This window comes from Lactuca serriola, chromosome 4 (genome assembly GCF_051521515.1).
Source record: "Lactuca serriola cultivar US96UC23 chromosome 4, Lser_US96UC23_V15, whole genome shotgun sequence".
Taxonomy (NCBI): Eukaryota; Viridiplantae; Streptophyta; class Magnoliopsida; order Asterales; family Asteraceae; genus Lactuca; species Lactuca serriola.
The window spans coordinates 217625368-217645522 of NC_136411.1; the positions used below are offsets into that span (position 1 = coordinate 217625368).

Consider the following 20155-nt stretch of genomic DNA (forward strand, 5'->3'; position numbering starts at 1 on the left):
CTGCTACCTACTCACTCTCAAGCATCTCATAGCAGCTCACCTCTTCCTAGGCTAAGGCATCACAAATCAGGCCACTCTAGCCCTAATAGGAATACCTAGCCTACTCTAGCATGCGAATACATCATATCAATATCAATATCACATACCATGAGGGTATTTTGGGAAATCACCGTTCGGGCACGGACTGATCATACACACAACTCTGCTCTGCGTTATTCCAAAAATCATTTACTCTTTTTGAAAATACTTCTCAAATCCTCAGTTTGAGTTCAAATACGCCCGAAGGTGTACTCGAATCCCTCAAACCAAGGCTCTGATACCAACTTGTAACACCGTAAATTTCAAAATAATTTTTCGCATAATATAAAAACATTTTTCATTTAATTTCCATAAAACATCAAGTTTAAAAATTCCAATTCACATCATACAAAATCCCAAGATCATATATCATAAAAATCTCATGCGTGTGTACAGATCAAGTCGGCGCCTTCCCACGGTCATCACTAGTACCTGAAACAAACAACACTAACACTGTAAGCACAAAACTTAGTGAGTTCCCCAAAATACCACATATAACAAACATTAGCCACTCGAGGCTATAACTCTGTGGGTCCGTGCACCCAAACTCTGTGAACCCTCAGGTTCTAACTATGTAACATGCACAGCATAAATCACATAGAATAATGCAATGCAACACATAACACATACATAGCATACAAGCATTGTATCATAACTCTGATTACCTACTCAAGGTAAAGTATAGTGAGAAGACTCACCTCGTATATCTCGATAACTCGCGAATCCTGGAAATCACTCGTGCTCGATCCCCCGAGCTAAAGTCCTCTTATAACACAACACATCTCTAATTAACACTTCTACCACTAAGGTTGACTACCCCTATCAAGTCAACACTGGTCAACTCTGGTCAACGGTCAATGGTCAACTTTGACCGGACTCGGCGAATGCACTAAAGCGACTCAGCGAGTCTACACGTTTTCACCAACTCTCTAGGATTCTCTTTCGACACGTCGAGTACGCCCCTGACTCGACGAGTTCCACCTGACTCGGCGAGTTCTAGCTCGACTCAGTCCACCTGTCAACCCTCTCCAACTCTCCCTGACTCACTGAGTTAACCCATAACTCGGCAGGACCACTCGCTGAGTGGTTAAGGGCAATCTTCATCCTACTCGCCGAGTCTGTTCTTCGGACTCGGTGAGTCCATGCCATGCATCAACTCATACTTGCTTCTGAGGTCAGATCTGCTTCAACAACTCATAGATCTGGCCCTCCTAAGCTCATTCATCACGTAAAGTTCGTATCTTGGTTACCATGCAACACTTACAAGGCTCTTTTAGGAGAAATGACCTCTAGGATGGCAACCCTAGTCTCCAACCCAAATGGAAGGACATAAAGCATGACATTAGGGACTCTCTGGACCTACTAAGGTCCAGATCTAAGCACCATATCCCCATGGGACCTCTCACACTTCAAATACAAAGCAAATAAGGCATGAAGAAACCCTAGATTTGACCATATCAACAATAACACGAGAATAAGCTCTGAATGATACCTCAAGAAGCCTCCTCTGATGAAATGAAAGTAGATCCAAGCTCCCCAACTCTTCTAGCTTGACTTTCCTCTCCCTTTCTTGCAAAAACACACAAATTTGGTGAACAAAGGCCTCTTATCTCACTCACAAAAACCCTCAGTCGCTTTGGTGCTCTCAAGATCCAGGTAGCCGCAATGAAGGGCCATAAGGTCCTTTAAATAGGGCTTTGGACCGGGAAATTAGGGTTTCATTAAACAACGCGGACTCGCCGAGTCCATTCCCTGGACTCGCCGAGTCCAGGCGCGAACCCGCATCCAAAACCGCGATCCTACTCGGCGAGTTTGAGCTCCAACTCGCCAAGTCCCCTCACAAAACACCAAAAATTATATGATTAGAAGATACCTGGAAATCCGGGCTGTTACACATTATGATCATGGTTTTCATGATCAACTTCCACTGTTTCATTATCAATCATATTTGATTCGTCTTCACCTTCTTGACCTAATGTATTTGTTCCGATACTATGATTATCCCATAGTATTGTAAACGAACATGGTAACTCATTATCGACTCTTGTATCCTTTTGCCAATCCCACCACTTGGTTTCATAGAAAATAACATCCCTGATCATAATTATTTTATGTGTAGCGGGGTTTAGTAGCCTATAGGCTTTCATACATGGTTTGAAGCCAATATCTACCAGTGGTCTTAATCTTGCATCTATTTTCTTCAAGTTTACAAGTTCTACTTTAGATTGTGCAAGACATCCAAATATATAAACATTATCCAGACTTCGTTTCTTCTTCTTGAGTTTTTCGTATGGGGTTCGATCAACCAACACTCATGTGTATACTTGATAAATCAACTTTGTTGAGTGAATTACCACTTCTCCCCATGGGTAACTTGAAACTTTCATAGTCTTCATTATACTCTGGGTCATCTCCATAAATGTTCAATTTCGATGTTCTACTACCCCCCCCCCCCTCCGGTTTTGTTAGGGTGAGTATGGAACGATAAGGTGACGTTTGATACCGTTTAACTCATAAAAAGTGTTAAATTTAGATGAGGTAAACTCACCCCCATCGATCACTTTGAAACACTTTCAAAGTCTTTCCTGTTTCTTTTTCCACCAATTCTTTGAATTTTTTTTAAGTTTAGAAATTCCTCACTCTTTTCTTTCATGAGATATGTCTGCATATATTGTGAGAAATTGTCAATTAATGTGAAAACATACCTGTTTCGTCCCATGATAGATGTTGTACTAGTCATCATAAATCTACATGTACCACGTCTAGTGGTTGCTTTGCTTTGCACGAAGTCTTGATTAGGAATGATTTTCTTGTTTGCTTGCCCACTAAGCAAGATTCACACAATTTATTTTCTTGATCAAAGTGTGGCAAACCTGTGACTAAACCTTTCTTTGACATCGTTTTCATCGACTTGAATTTCATGTGCCCCAATCTTGCTTGCCATCGCCAATTATTTTTGTTGAGTTTGGAGTAAAGACACATAGGCACTCCAAAATTTAGTTTTATTTTATAAATATTATTTGGATTCATCTTTACCTTCATAAGCAAATAATTATCAGCATCATGCATGGTTAGGTAGTCGTCTTTCATCTGCATGTCACATCCAGCTTCTCTTGTTTAGCCAAGGCTAATGATGTTGTTCTTAAGATCTGGTATGTAGTAGATATACGTCATTAATAGTTATTGCCCCCAAGGAAAAGGGGGGGTCTTGTACCTTTTCCCTTTATACTTGCGCAAGAGTTATCCCCAAATTTGACTCGCCAGATTATGCCTTCATCGAGTTAAGAGAAGAATGACTGGTTTTCTGTCATATATACTCACCCCATAGTCTAAGTACCACACATCGTCTTCTTATGACTCATATTGAGACAATATCACCTTTTCTTCATTAAGGAACACAGTTTCGTGTATAAAATCATTATCCTCGATTCCAGTAAAGTTTGACTCTTGTAGATTTTGAATTTGATCAGGACATTAAGAGGCAAAGTGTCCTGGTTTGTCACACCAGTAACAAATCACCTTGAAATGGTCTTTCTTCTGCTTGTCTGCTTAAATTGTTTCTCCTGTAGATGTCAATGCATCCATGACATTTGAAGTCTTCTTGCTCGTATTTCCTTGTCCTTTGTTGTTTGATCCCTACCACCGACCCTTCGTATTTTCTTGATTTTTCAGGTTTGATCCTACCTGATCATTCTTCGAAAAAAGTGATTTTGATTGAATATTGTCCCTGGAATCTTCTTCTTTTATTCGCTCCCTATGAGCCTTCAATCATCCCACAACATCTTCCAATCTAGTGGTTTTAAGATCTAGAACTTGTTCTAGTGAAACAACTATGTTTATGAACGAAGTTCGGTAGGGCTTTAAGAAAAGTATTCACATGTTTCGTTTCCTCGATTGTTTCTCCCAACACTGCTGACTTCGAAGCTATTCACTCCGAAGCTATTCCAAATAACTTCCCGACATATTCATCAATTGATTTGGACTCCGTCATCTTTAGCCTGTTGAATTCAGACATTAGGTTTTGTAAACAGGCTTCTTTCAACGATCTGCTCGAACGTGTCTTGCCTTTATTGCGTCCCAAAGGTCATTGGAGGATTCTTGATCACTGATTTGTAGGATCAAGTCTTCTGGCATCGTTTGATATAATACTCTCATTGCCAAGTTGTTATTCTCATCATTTTCTTCTGATCTCAGAACAATCAAACTCCATGCCTAGTGAATTCACAAGACCACCTTCATCCTCATCACCTAAATAGTGTAATTTGTGGATGTGAGCATGGGATGGTGTATAGAGGTCGTCCCGACCTCTTTGTACCTTGACGGAGGTACACCATATTTACTTGTATCATCTCCCATGTTAACTAACATGTTCAACAAATAAGATTGGAGGCTGAGGATCTTAACTTGGAGATTTGCTATATGTTTCGATCTCCACTAGCTCTAATTCAAGATATAAAACAATAAAAATACAAACAGTAACAAGAATAACTCTCTAATTTATTGAGAAACTCACTAAAACTCAATTACATTTGATTGTGTTAATCATACATATTTCATAAACTCGTTGTGTATATACATAGTCTAACATATCAACTTATAAAATTAGAATCGGAAACCAACTTATGATCAAACCAACTTGCTTGTGCCCTACTCAAATTGAAGTTCCTTGTGACCTACTCCACTAAGGAATTCCAACATAAACATCAAATACTAGAATGAGAGTTCAGAGAGGGAGACGTTACAAAGTGAGGGAGAAGGTTGAAAGAGGTGAGGTGAAATCTTAAAACCTCATATACAAGGTGAAGTGGCCTCAATAAGAGGTTAAAAAGGACTTTAAGCCCTTAAAAAAAAAGGCATTTTAAAATATAAGCACCAAAGTTTGTAAGGGCAGAAACATAATCATGAGGTTTAGTTTAATTTAAGAGAAATATAGTGATGAAATTATGTGGGGCATTGTTTTGACCGGGGAAGAGAATGAAATCTGGTGGAAGCCGCAAGCGAACACCCCCACCTCCGGCTGGATCGGCTCCACCCCCTCGTGCGCTATGCTTTCATCATTAATCGCACCGCATGCCCCCAAACCAGACCTCATAACCTCATTAATTACTCTTTCTTTTCCATAAAAAAAAATTTATAATATACACCCTTTTTCTATCCTTTTTCGTATTCATCTCAAAAATTACGTATACATGTTTAGAATTATACTCATCGTTATATTCATAATTTCATATTCATGTACATCCGAGGAATAGGACCGAAGAAAGTGGTATATATATCTCCCCTTCACCTTCTCTAACACTTACTCTCCTCACCACTACTTGCTCCATTCCTCCATCTTTGATCCCCAAGAGTGTTCTATATCACTCTTATCAATGGCAGACGTCGGCGGCAGTAGTGGTGGCGCCACCACCACCACCCAAAGAATAAAGGGATGGTTTCCGGAGAGAGTGCAATTACATATTGCCATGCTGGCATTGCAGTTTGGATATGCCGGTTTTCATGTCGTCTCTAGAGCTGCTCTTAATATGGGCATTTCCAAGATCGTCTTCCCTGTCTACCGAAACATCCTTGCCTTCGTTCTCCTCCTCCCTTTCGCTTATTTTCTTGAAAAGTTAGTCAAACACTTCAAATATGATGTCGCTATATTTTTACTCCGAATCTTAATTCTAAAAATTATAATTAATAACTTTAAATCTTTGTTGCGATCAGGAAGGAGCGCCCACCGATTAACCTCAATTTCCTTACCCAGTTCTTCCTCCTTGCAATCGTCGGGTATGATTTTACTTTGAATCCATTGAAATTGGATAAAACTTTTCAATTATGCGTCTTTCTAACTTAACTTAACTTAATTTTGTGTTACGCATGCATAGGATTACTGCAAACCAAGGTTTCTATTTGTTGGGTTTGGATAACACCTCTCCGACGTTCGCCTCCGCCATTCAAAACTCCGTTCCTGCAATCACCTTCCTCATGGCGGCGGTTCTCCGGCAAGTTCTCTAGCTCATCATCACTCGTGCCATGCATAAATACATATTCATATATATCTCATGAAATCTTATACAAACGTTAATTACAACTTGTAATTTCAGGATAGAGAAAGTGAGACTGGACAGGAAAGACGGAATATCGAAAGTGGTCGGAACCCTATTCTGCATCGCCGGAGCTTCTGTAATCACGCTTTACAAAGGACCAACGATATACAGCCCATCGCCGTCGCTAAACAAGGTGAGAGAGATGTCGCCGGTGTTGCAGTCGCTGGGAGACGCCAACGGGAAGAGCTGGACGCTGGGGTGCTTGTTTTTGATCGGACATTGTTTGTCGTGGTCAGGGTGGCTGGTGTTGCAGGCTCCGGTGTTGAAAAATTATCCGGCGAGGCTTTCCTTCACTTCTTATCAATGTTTCTTCGGAATACTGCAGTTTCTAGTTTTAGCTGCGTTTATGGAGAGAGACTTGAATGCTTGGGCCATTCATACCGGGTCGGAGCTCTTTAGCGTTTTTTATGCCGTAAGTGGATCTTTTAGTTGTATTGAAAAAAGTAAACATTTTTTAAACTAAAAAGATAACCAAAATCTTGATAAAATAGGGGGGCATAACAAAATTTTCAAATGTGCCAAAAAAAGTTATTGGACCATTAACATCTTGCTTTTATTTTAGAAATAATTAATATATTATATAGTTTTTTATTCTCAAGTTGTAAGGATATCTAGAAATTTTGATATTAATTTTTGGTATTAGGATATCAAAAACCCACGCACTTTTCTCGGATAACAGAAACTCAGATATCCAAATTTTTGGATACCTGTTTTTGAACATTTTTACTAACTAGATGTCATATTTAAATGTTCGAGCGTAATTTTATTTTCTTAAGATGTGGTTTGAATATGGGAGATGATTTGTACACAATAATTTTTCTCCATACATAACAATTGGTGCTTTAAAATGTTATATTGTACAACTCAATAATACATAAATTGTTGTGTACGAATCACTTCTCTTAGAATATAACAATTTACGATGATATTTTGATAGTTCTCGTTTTTAATTTGTTTTTAGTTTTGGTTTTTTTTTTTCAAGTTATTTGTCATAATATAAATGAACTAAATTCATTTTAGACAAACTAACACTTAATTCATTTTAGTTACTTATACCGATATTGAGATTAAAACAAAATTATAATTGTAGGGTGTGGTTGCGTCTGGCATAGCATTTGCAGTACAAATATGGTGCATTGACAAAGGCGGCCCCGTTTTCGTTGCCTTGTATCAACCGGTTCAGACTCTTGTTGTTGCTCTTATGGCTTCGGTTGCTTTAGGAGAAGAGTTCTATTTGGGAGGGTATATTATAAAATTTACTAAGTTATTATTGATGTTAATAAAAAGTTATATATATTTCATTAATGTAATCTCTAAAAACATATACAAAATGTATGATGTTGATGATGCAGGATTATAGGGGCAGTATTGATCATAACAGGATTGTACTTGGTGTTGTGGGGAAAGAATGAAGAGAGGAAGTTTATGTTATATGAAAAGCAGCCCCATGGTATAACAAGCCAGACCAAATCATCTATTGTCCAGCCTTTGCTGACTCAGTCAAACCAAAATGTTTGACCAACATAAGCCTAACCTTTTTGCAAATGGAAAGTATTATGTCTCTGTTATGTTAAAGGGGAAAAGCAAAGTGTGGTGCGTTTTACAAAATCCTTCAGAAAAGTCCAAGATGTGATGATTATATTCGATGATCACTTTCTCTATATCTATCATTTAATGGTGTTTCGGTAATTCAATATTAGTCTTTTGTGTTGTGTATTTAAATTTGTGTTATGTACCCGTTCTGATTGATTGTGTGTTTTAAGGTGATTAATTTTTAGGTAATTTTAGCGTTTTTATGAAAGAAATGAGGAAATGCATAAATATCTTTTTTTTAATGATAACGTTATGGGGTGTTTGGGTTATAAGGTTTCATGGAACACCGAACATGGAAAGATTTAAAATCGAAATTCATTCCAATCCCCTGTTCTATTAAAAAAGAAAGGATTTCAAATCGTTGGCTTTTGTCCAAATCCTTTGTTTGTGATTTCATAGAAATTGTTATGAAATCTGTCCCAACATATTATTCTTACAAACTTTAAATATTATTTTTATATTTTTATAAATTTTAAAATTATATATATATATATATATATATATATATATATATATATATATATATATATATATATATATATATACTAGTCGTTTACCCGCGCTAAGCGCCGGGCGGCAAAAAGTTTATTTCAGAAGATTGTTTTAATGTGATGATTAGTTGCTCTTTCAAACAAAATGTGACCATTAGTTTTCTTATGACGTGAGTTATCCATTGCGGCCTTTTGGTAGACTATTTTGTGTCAGATATTTCGTTTCAACGGATAGTTTCTAGTTAGGTGTATAGTCATACAATATGGGAGAAGTTGAGTATACATTTGGAATTTCATCTAATAGTTCATACTTGATTTTACAATATATAAATTACAACAATCTGCAATCATATAGTTTTGTACATTTATAACATGTCCAATATATAAACTACACCAATTTGCAATCATGTTGCTTTATCTGCTAGCCATTAATTAAACATCAAATGAATATATAAGATACATATTTGAACAAATTGCAAAATAATAAGTTTTTTATTGTACCTTGTTAATCACATAAAACTTCTTTGTATATAATGTTTGATATGTAGATTCCATCTGTAACATCCCCCTCTGGCACGTATCACAATATTGTCCGCTTTGGGCCACTCGGCACGAGGACTTCCCAGGGGGTCACCCATCCTGGTACTACTCCCGCCCGAGCACGTTTAACTGCAGAGTTCTTATGGGATCGGTTATGGTTAAGTCGGTGATTCGACAGTCGGATCGTCACCATAGTTATGAGATCAGAGTAGCAGTGGACCGTTGGGGTTCGGGTATGTTAGGGGCTACCGTTAGTCTGGGAGCCATCATGTTGTTAGTCGTGGAATTGATGATGTCAGGATGTGACGTTTGGACCTGATTGGTGGATCGGGAGGTTGATAGAGCCACAGTGACAGGATAACTAGTGGAAACTAGTTCCAGAGAAAGATTTCGTTCAGAAGTCGTGGGAGCGACTAAGTGAGGAGTCTTTTGACTCCACAGTTGAGTTGGAACTCGGTGTTGCAGATAACCGACAAATGATTGGAAACCAGGAAGGTCTTGAGATAATTCGGGAAGCAGTGTTTCATGCAGTTCAGTGTTCGGATAGTTTCAGAGTTTTGGACAGTATTAGTATTTGTGTTGAAATTCAAGTAAGGACGATATAGTTGGTTGATTTGGGAATAGCAAGTCCCTCTCAGTAGGATCAGTTAAGTCTTCTGCCAAGTATAAGTGATCTGCAAGGGTAATTAGGCAGGTAGCCTTTCTTTCGGGAAGGGAGACTCAAGTTTTGGAGGTTGAGTAGTCAGATGAGAGATAAGAACACTAGTTCCTGCAACATCGATTCAGTATGGGTGGCAGAATGGATAAAATGGTTATAGATAGTCAAAGTACCTTCAGAAGTCGCTGAAAGCGACTATGAGATTACGATGGGGTGTAGTAACCGGTAGGAGTCCGGTAAACCAGATATGGAGGCATCAGTAAGGACCAAGGCGGTCTCGGTTCATCCGGAAGGCGGATAAGGGAAAACAGAAATTTTCAGTCAGTGGTAGTAATGAAAATCGGACTATGGTAGAATTCGACTAGTTGATTGAGGGATACTCAATGCTAAATAGCAAAAAGTGTCCGGTGCATAGCCTGTGGTAAGCAGTAAGTGGGTTGTGAAATAGTTGACCATAGCGGACTTCGAGGACGAAGTCTAGTTTAAGTGGGGGAGAGTTGTAACGCTCTGTTCTAAAATATTCGTTTATGGAATTTCAGAGGCCAAGACCAGGGGCGTTTTAGTCCTTTATTAATTTGGAGTTATTATTCGAGAAGTTTCCGGGTCGGGTTATGTTGTTAGAAGCGTAGGATTTCTCGCCACCTTTCTGTGGATATAAAGTTCATCAGAAACGGATCTAGAACGAAGGAGTTATGACACATTGAAGATTTGGCGAGAATGGCCCTTATAGAGAAAAGTTTGCATGGAAGGCCCTCCATTCATGTTTGGAGCACGCGTGGGTACGCCCAGTGTAATGAGGCAGCTTGGTCGCAGATGTCCAAGGCGTACGCCCAGCGTATGCTAAAACTTATGAAACCCTAATTTCGGATTGAGCACTATATAAAGGACATTATGGTTCCAACTCTAGCCCCCATATGAGGCTCCCCAACCTCAGAAGAAACCCTAGAACGTCCCTACCTCCATTTTATGAGATCTTGACCTTGGAGAACCTATGTTGGTGGATTAAAGCTTGGAAGCTAGGAGAAGAAGGTTGGCAAGGAGGAACCTTTGAGGCTAGAGCTTGTAGATCTGGGATAAGTGCTTCATTTCGGACCTTTGCAAGGTAAAAAGTCTTGAGCTTGATTATTAACCTCTTAGATCTCCTTAGTGCAAGTTTTTGGACCTTTTGGTCCCAAGATTGGGACTTTATGACTTAAGCTCGTTTCTAAGACCAGGGTTGTCTCCCTTAGAGTCATATAAGTCCCAGAAGCAGTAAAGTTGCGACCTTTATGGTCCTATTAAGTCCATGCATGAGATCTAGTCCCCTTTATGGATGTAGAAGAGTGTTTTGAGAGTTTGGGTTGGTTTGGTCCATATAAAGTCACCAAGTCAGTGACTTTATGGCTTAATGCATAGAATAAGACCTAGATCTAAGTTTATGGCTCTTGAGTCGGAGTATTAAGCACTTAAATAAAAAGTGTCTTAACAGAATGAGTACGCCAAGCGTAATTGCAGGTACGCCCCGCGTACTCTCTAGTAGGCCAGTACGCTAAGCATACATTAGAGTACGCCCCGCGTAGCGCAGTCAGTTGGGCTTATTGCATTTTGGGCCTCGGTGTGGGCTGAGTTGAGACTTAGGGTCCTTGGGCCTTATTGGGCCATCAGAATTTAGTTGTTAAGGACCAAGGATTATCATTGGGCTTGAGTAAGGTCCAATAAAGGGTTTTGGGCCCAAAGGAGCAAATTGGGCCATTAGTGGGCCTTTAGCGGGGCCATGGATGGATTTGGAAGGAATTGAGGGTTTGGGCTATATTGTGACCCATGCCAGAGCAGGGGTAAAATGGTCATTTTACCCATCAAAAGATTCCCCTTTTGATTTAGTGTTTGACTTGTCATGATAGCCGGAGAGCAGCCGGGACAGTAGTCGGGGATCTTTCACTCGAGTTTTCAGCAGTCAGCATTTCGAGGTGAGTTTCCTTCCAGTAGGAATGGGTCTAAGGCCACAATGCCGGTCCGTTTAGCTAGCAGTAGTTTCCAAACTTCGGTCTGATGCAGTAGTTAGTATGTTTGATGCCTTCGTGGCTCAGACAGGATTTTTGTGTTATGTGTTCCGGGTCACGACCCGATGCAGTATGCAGTATATGTGTGTTCATGTTAGTTGATATGTTTATGTTATGCTTTGTTCAGTTAGTTCAGGACTTCGGTCCGATGCAGTTAGTCCGGACTTTGGTCCGATCCAGAAGACAAGGTCCCAGTCAGTTTCCGGACTTCGGTCTGATGCAGGGGGCAAGGCCCCAGTTAGTCCGGGCTTCGGCCCGATGTAGTTCACTAAGCTTCGTGCTTACGGTTTTCAGTTTTGGTTTCAGGTACTCAGTTTTCAAAAGACGGGCTCGGAGAGGTTGCAGTGCACACACCATAGTCAGTTAGCCTGGGGAATGTTTTACTCTGATAATGAGATTATGTTTTGAATTTCATACTCGAAACTTATGTTATGACTTATGATACGTTTTTATAAACATGGTTAGTAATTTATTAAAAGAAATATTTAGTCGTGATTTTTGGGTCATTACAAGTTGGTATCAGAGCCTTGGTTTGAGGGATTCGGACATACTTGAGAGTGTGTCTGGACTCAAACTAAGGAAACGGTAATAGGTTTTCAAGAGAAAAACATTTTGGAAAGGAATTTTTGGTAAAAAGGAGTTTGAGAAAAGAAAAGAATTTTAGAAAAAAAAATGAAAAGAATATTTAGAAAAAAATAACTTGCAAAAGAGAAAAGGGGTGTGTTGCATGCAATCAGCCGAGCTCAAGTAAGTACTCCCAAGTTACCCATACAAGTTTATGATTATCAGTTTCAGTTTCAGTTTAGTTCCAGTTTCAGTTCAGTTTCAGTTTCAGTAGAACAGCATGCTAGTATAGGACTAAGGATCTAGGAGGATGCCTTATGTGCCTGCTTTATGTGTTTCAGCTTGATAAGAATTTCATGCTAGTATTGAGTAGACAATAGTAGGATAGTCTGTGTAGGTTATGCCTGATAGTATGAGCTTAACATTGTATGCTAGTACAATTTCTTGTTATGAGAATAGTTTTGCCTGAGTATGTTTCCTTTATCCGAATGTTGCTTGCTTTGTGCTTTGTGGGACTCTGAGTGATGGGAGTTAGTCATTAGGTGAATACGTCACATCACATGTGATCAGGGTTGAATAATCTCAGAGTGATGGATTTGGCCCTACTGCGCAGCTCTCGTTTGAGTCTAATCGTTGTAGGGACGAGACTTTTACTCGAAGGATTATCCGAGCCTCATTGCATGTGATGGTATTCAGGTGGTGGCTAATTGGCATTACAAGGAGGCCTTCAGCAGCTGAGGACTGGTTTGGGTGGAGTCAGAAGTTCCCTAGGGCAAGCCTAGGAAGGTAGTAGCAGAGATCAGTAGCAGTAGAGTGACTTGGTGGAGTCGAGGCAGTTCTTGAGGAAAGTACGAATAGATGTGGAAGGTAGTATGGGCCCGTACTACTGAAAGCAGAGGATCCGTACTCGAATCAAGAGGGGCTGAGACAAGACCAGGGAACTTTTAGGGTGTGTGTGAGAGATCCCTCAGCAGCAGTGAGTATTGATCAGTAGAGTGTTATGTTTCCAGCATGGTGACATTGCGCGAGTTACTAGTTAGCAGTTCAAGTATCGGGGAGGGATCTGGCTCAGGTTCTAGAGCCGGGCAGCTTGATGATTAGATGAGGGATTTCATTTCCGCAGAGATCATGTGCAACATCATCGATCAGACTCCAGTGATTTTTGGTTCGGTTAAAGAGGCCATCGTGGAGCTTATGGACAGTCATCTGGAGGCCTTTAGGGTCGGGATAGTTTCAGGACAGATTGGGGCTCGTATAGAGCCCGATGCTTATGCAGGTTAGGGATCCATTGGGGAAGGAGATCCCGTTTCTAGTTTTTGTCATCAGTGGATAGGAGTGAATGGGGAATCCTGTCTCCAAGAGAGACCTCTGCATGATTGGATAATTGAGGAGGTTACGCGAGCCATTCGCGAGGATCTGCCTGTCACACCCCCAAACCAAGGATGGCGGAAACGTCCGGGGGTGGAGGACTTCATGTGTAGTATCATAACAACAATGGCAATAGTGATGAAAGTAAACACAACCAACATATATATAATTGAAAGAGTTACATCATTCTGTGAATTACATGTTTCAAAATCAATTACAATATGTTGACAAAAACATGAAACGTTTGACGCCTTAACGTCCCATCCTCAAAATCCACTTGATTTCGTGTTTAGTGATCTCCTGAGAATACAAGTTGTTTGAAAAAGTGTCAACACAATGGTTGGTGAGTTCATAATTTTTTGTATACAATTACGAAAAAGCTTGTCTCGTAATTGTATAGTTGTTCGAGAAAAATCCGATATTTTCCTTAAAATGAATACTGTAGTCTTGTATCCAAAGACCGAAACGTATGAGTAATCTTCCTTATTTACAGAAAATAACGTGAGTTTATTTCAACATAAACGCGTATGATATTAATGAAATTCTCGTAAATTCTTATGTTTGTTAATACTTTCTGTGAGTTATTATAATCATACTATGACCTAGGTGGCCTGAAAACGACGTTCTTCGGGCGTCGTAGAACTGAAATGACACTTGTCACCACAGACCTGCCGGTCTAGCTGTTGCAAGCAGCTCTGGTGTGGGTTTGTCAAGACCAATATAGATCTATATACAACTATCACGCTCTCCCTCCAGGAGACTCTGGTTACAATACAGGACTTATGATTTATGCGAAGCGAATGTCTCACAAAGTTATTAACGAATTTACACTTAACGTAATGAAAGTTTCCCTTTTGTATAAATGTACCTTTCTGAAATGTATGTATTTGGAAATGTATCATAAACTATACCTATTATAGTTTATCAAAACAAGGGTAGTAATAGCAAAGTACGTAAACTATACTTATCATAGTTTAATAAAATGTTTGTGTGTAATGGGTATACTTCAATAATAACACTTTGTTTATTCTATGCTTTATCTAGTAAAAATCCATTTGTTAACTGATGTATATCTATATACTAACACAAGAATGTCATATATTGCAATAACACATAAACACATAATAATATACACCTTGCTCAACATGTTACAAGGTGAAATGAAATTGCTAGTGCTTTTCTGATTATAACATTTTCTGTAACTGTTATTAGAAAATTTGTAGAAAAATCATAAAATGTCCAAATCAAGTTCTGCAACTTCTGAGAGTTTGGAAAATGAGTCTAGTTTGTTCATAAATTTTTCCATAATTTTTAGTGACCTCTAACTTGTGTGAACAAGTCCATATTCACAGACTGGTCCAGATTGATGTTTGAAATGATAGACAGTTTTGTAAAAATCACCATAAATTGTAGAAAAATCAGATGGAGATGTGCAAGTAGTCATTTTAAAGCTAAGAACCTGAACTACATGCACCTAAAACAGTTTTGAAAACAAAAATGTTTAAGTTATCCAAAACAGTCCGTGAATGGAGTCGAACTTTTCTGATGAAAGCTGTTAGATAAGTTTAGTTATGTTCATGGTGTTTTAACTTGTATTCTCCCCCTTAAAACTTAAGAAAACATGGTAATGGAGGGGTATGAACTCACCTTAAGTGATTTCAGTAGATGATTGTTGAAGAATGGAAGTGTTTAACTCAAGAACACTTGGAGATGCCTTGAAGATTTTCGAGAATCTAGCATCATAGTTATGGAGTTTGTGTAAGCAATCAATGATTTGAGTAGAATGAAGTGCAATAATAACAAGGAGGATGAATTATACTTACCAAGAGTGGAAGAACACTTGATGATCAGCCTTGGGATCTCGAATTATAGAGAAAAGTTTGAGGGAAAAGTTGGAGTTGGATCTTTGGTGGAATGAGAGTAATTGAAAGAAAAATGAGGAGAGAGGTTGAGTGACCAGCCCTAAAAACGTGGGGATGGCTTGTGAGGGGGTAAAAAGTACAAGGAAGTGACAAGGTATTGTGGGGAGGAGTGTGGGTTAAGCATGGAGTGGGTATGGGGTTGCTTGTGTCATAAAATAAAGTAAAGTCAATACTCTACCTTTGTACTTCACCTACTCTCTTTTGGATAAGGTTTTATCCTTAAAACGTGATAAATCATTAATTAAAGGGTCTTATATGTTAAAATAAAGTTTTGGGTGAAAATCCTGTGTTAAAACAATTTAAAACGGGCCTAAAACGCAAAATTAGTCGAAAACCGGGAGAAAAGGGACTTCCAGCGAGACCTCTCGGTCCTAGGCCGAGGTTCGGTCCATAATGATGCTAGGCGCGAAGTGAAGGCGAAGGCTCGGTAGTCTCAGAAGCGAAGGCTCGGTCTCAGAAGCGAAGGTGATCAGACCCGAAATGTACCGAAGGTTCGGGTTCGGGTGTGTGCGAGGTTCAGTTCCAGGAGCCTTCGGGTTCGGTTCTTTGAGTGAAGTTCGGTTCAGCAGCCTTCGGCTCAGAAGTGTTCGGTTCCTAAGAGGACTTTCGGGTCCTAAGAGGGGTTTCGGCTCCTTAAGTCCGTTTTTCGCGTAGACTTCCGTTTTTGGGCTATTTTTGCCAAATTCGAGGGTCGGGATGCCCCGAGTGATTATAGAAAGTTGAGAGAGATTTTGAGAGAGATTTGAGAAAGATTTCACATACTTAGAGAGATTTGGGAGAGATTTGACATTCTTGGAGAGATTTCTCATACAAAGAGATATTTGGGAGAGATTTCACATACTTAGAGAGATTTGGGAGAGATTTGACATTCTTGGAGAGATTTCTCATACAAAGAGATATTTGGGAGAGATTTCACATACTTAGAGAGATTTGGGAGAGATTTGACATTCTTGGAGAGATTTCTCATACAAAGAGATATTTGGGAGAGATTTCACATACTTAGAGAGATTTGGGAGAGATTTGACATTCTTGGAGAGATTTCTCATACAAAGAGATATTTGGGAGAGATTTCACATACTTAGAGAGATTTGGGAGAGATTTGACATTCTTGGAGAGATTTCTCATACAAAGAGATATTTGGGAGAGATTTCACATACTTAGGGAGATTTGGGAGAGATTTGACATTCTTGGAGAGATTTCTCATACAAAGAGATATTTGGGAGAGATTTCACATACTTAGAGAGATTTGGGAGAGATTTGACATTCTTGGAGAGATTTGGACAATAGAGAGAGATAGAGTGAAAACGACTGAGAGTGGTTTCATGTGTGACATTAGTGAGTGTTTGGCTCCTCAACGCAAGGTCCGTGAACCCCGTTAAGCCATGTTTTAGGATCTTACACACTCCCGATGAGTATGCAACGCTGTTTTATTGTTCTTGTTCATTGTTTAGTACTAAGGTTAAGAAAAATTAAACACACAATTTTTTTCCAGGTGATGTTTTCTCATTAAGATAGTGAGTTATACAGAAATTACATAATACAAACCCTAATATACAAGGTTTAATTGAGTTGACCGGTTTGACTCGTTGACTTTGTTCGACTTAGACTTGACCCGAATTTGACTATTGTCACACTGCCCGACATGGTCATGAGGATCACTGATAGGTTGATCGCGAAGCTCCAGGATCAGACAGCTGTTGTTCAGTCGACGGGCGGTGTCGACAAGGTAACGCAGGAACGAGAGACGGGCAGGGAATCGAAAAGGAAGAGGAAAACGGATGAGACTCATGTAGCCATAGGTTCGGGTAAGAGGCCCAAGGGGTCAGATTTGAGGACGAGGGACTATCAGAGCCGCAGTCGATGCGGGAAGTGCGGTAGGACGCACCTGGGTGCGTGAAGGCGTAGAAGTGGTGGCGATGTCGGATGTTTCAAGTGCGGCCAGATTAGACATTTTAGCAGGGATTATATTGTTACCATCGCCCATGGACTTGATCCGATATGTTTCCATTGCAGTCAAAGGGGCCACAAGAAGGCCCATTGTCCGAGTTTGTATACAGCAGGGCAGGTGCCAACTATTGCCCTTGGGACTTCAAGTACCGCCAGCGGTTGCCGAGGCCGGGCAAGGGCGCACATGGCTCGGAGTCGAATTTTCCGGTTGATTTCAGCAAGGATTCGAGCAGCGCCAAGTGAAGGAGGTATGTATATGTTACCTCCCTATCAATTATTATTCATGATATTATTGTTATGTTGCTGCATTGATGTCAATAAACATATGTGTTGGGGTATTATATTACCTGCTTGTGACGAAGTTTTATGCCATCTGCATACCTTGGAATTGAATGGTGAATTGGAGATCGTCCCCTATAGATCAGGTTACTTCGGATACAGTAACTGTAGCATGTATGTGTAAGATTTAGTAGTGCCTTACTACTTGCGGAAGGTGTTAGTCGGGTAATGATCAGTTATATTCTCAGTAGTGATAATCCAGAGTTTTTTTTAGTGGAGTAGCTAGCGGTCAGTAGGGAAGTGGGTTGGGGATGTGCACCCCAAACGCAGGTTCTCGGGATGTAGTCCCTAAAGCAAATACAGTTAAGGATCGAAGGGTGCTCAGTTAGATAGCAAGAATGGTGTCGATCTGGTAAGAGTTAGTTGGAGCGCCGACAGAGGTAAACGTTGGCGGACAGCAGATCGCCCTTTTAATGGAAGGAAGGTTGGGAATCCTTTCGACCAGTGAGCAGTAAGGAGCTAGCCGAATCCAAGTGGGGGAGAACCCTTCGTGTATACAAGGATAAGAGCCATGTAGACCCAGAATGAGTACGCGGCCTCTGAGAAGAAAAGATAGTAGCACAGTGATTGATGGATTGAGGAGTTCAGAATTGGGAGTTTGAGGACCTTCCCAACAGTTAGTTCATGTAATCGAGATGGTTAGAAGCTGGTTGGGAATCCAGAATTGGAGGACCACCTATTGGGCTCAAGTGAGTCGGAATGAGGATCCTGAGAACGGTTAGCAAGAGATGCTTTCGTATTAGTAGCCAGTGACAGAGTCAGCATGCATAGTTGTGTAGATTCAGGAATTGGGAGTTTGCAAACTTCCCAACAATAGCTTCTTGTATTCGGATTAGTAGACGGTTGGTTTGGGAACCAAGCCGAAGAATTCATCGACGAAGCGCTAAGTATATCAAGGATATAAGATGTCGAGGTTGATGCAATATTCAAAGACTGAGGGCTGGTTTTGAGAAATCAGGATGAGGAATCACTAGCAGTACTAGGGATAGTTAGGATGTCCTCAGATAGTAGTAGTAGTGTTGTAAGTCTGCGGGGGTAGCCGTAACATTCACTAGCAGTCAGATAGTAGTAGTAGTGTTGTAAGTCTGCGAGGGTAGCCGTAGCATTCACTAGCAGTCAGATAGTAGCAGTAGTGTTGTAAGTCTGTGGGGGTAGTCGTAGCATTCACTAGCAGTCAGATAGTAGTAGTAGTAGTGTTGTAAGTCTGCGGGGGTAGCCGTAGCATTCACTAGCAGTCAGATAGTAGTATAGTGTTGTAAGTCTGTGGAAGTAGCCATAGCACTCGTCCAGTTAGTAGATAGCATGAGCGCGTTATTTGGACGCGGGGGAAATAGTAATACCCACCAATTCGGGTGCAGCAGTGAAGATATAGGAATCCACGGGTTAGATTTCGGATTTCCCAAATGGTTCAGTTATGGTTAAGTTGGTGATTCGACAGTCGGATCGTCACCACAGTTATGAGATCAGAGTAGCAGTGGACCGTTGGGGTTCGGGTATGTTAGGGGCTACCGTTAGTCTGGGAGCCATCATGTTGTTAGTCGTGGAATTGATGATGTCAGGATGTGACGTTTGGACCTGATTGGTGGATCGGGAGGTTCATAGAGCCACAGTGACAGGATAACTAGTGGAAACTAGTTCCAGAGAAAGATTTCGTTCAGAAGTCGTGGGAGCGACTAAGTGAGGAGTCTTTTGACTCCACAATTGAGTTGGAACTCGGTGTTGCAGATAACCGACAAATGATTGGAAACCAGGAAGGTCTTGAGATAATTCGGGAAGCAGTGTTTCATGCAGTTCAGTGTTCAGATAGTTTCAGAGTTTTGGATAGTATTAGTATTTGTGTTGAAATTCAAGTAAGGACGATATAGTTGGTTGATTTGGGAATAGCAAGTCCCTCTCAGCAGGATCAGTTAAGTCTTCTGCCAAGTATAAGTGATCTGTAAGGGTAATTAGGCAGGTAGCCTTTCTTTCGGGAAGGGAGACTAGAGTTTTGTAGGTTGAGTAGTCAGATGAGAGATAAGAAGGCTAGTTCCTGCAACATCGATTCGGTATGGGTGGCAGAATGGATAGAATGGTTATAGATAGTCGAAATACCTTCAGAAGTTGTTGAAAGCGACTATGAGATTGCGATGGGGTGTAGTAACCGGTAGGAGTCCGGTAAACCAGATATGGAGGCATCAGTAAGGACCAGGGCGATCTCGGTTCATCCGGAAGGCGGATAAGGGAAAACAGAAATTTTCAGTCAGTGGCAGTAATGAAAATCGGACTATGGTAGAATTCGACTAATTGATTGATGGATACTTAATGCTAAATAGCGAAAAGTGTTTGGTGCATAGCCTGTGGCAAGCAGTAAGTGGGTTGTGAAATAGTTGAGCGTAGCGGACTTCAAGGACGAAGTCTAGTTTAAGTGGGGGAGAGTTGTAACGCTCTGTTCTAAAATATTCGTTTATGGAATTTCAGAGGCCAAGGCCAGGGGCGTTTTAGTCCTTTATTAATTTGGAGTTATTATTCGAGAAGTTTATGGGTT

The 20155-nt window shown here is 40.3% G+C and overlaps 1 protein-coding gene across 1 annotated transcript; it reads left to right on the plus strand.

Annotated features, from left to right (window-relative positions):
• Positions 1–5361: 5361 nt before the first annotated feature.
• On the plus strand, positions 5362–7952 carry LOC145103285 (protein WALLS ARE THIN 1-like). Its single transcript, XM_079040837.1, has 6 exons — positions 5362–5689; positions 5788–5850; positions 5949–6065; positions 6168–6582; positions 7261–7412; positions 7523–7952. Exons 1-6 carry the CDS (start codon positions 5451–5453, stop codon positions 7686–7688), a joined length of 1152 nt encoding a protein of 383 aa, XP_078896963.1. The 5' UTR covers positions 5362–5450; the 3' UTR covers positions 7689–7952.
• Positions 7953–20155: the final 12203 nt, after the last annotated feature.

What these genes read in the sequence shown, in the direction of transcription:
- LOC145103285 (XM_079040837.1), top strand. Translation starts at nt 5,451, where the DNA reads ATGGCAGACGTCGGCGGCAGTAGTGGTGGCGCCACCACCACCACCCAA. An exon ending in CTCATGGCGGCGGTTCTCCG is followed by an intron (nt 6,066 to 6,167) that starts GCAAGTTCTCTA and finishes TTGTAATTTCAG; the next exon opens with GATAGAGAAAGTGAGACTGG. An exon ending in TCTTTAGCGTTTTTTATGCC is followed by an intron (nt 6,583 to 7,260) that starts GTAAGTGGATCT and finishes TTATAATTGTAG; the next exon opens with GGTGTGGTTGCGTCTGGCAT.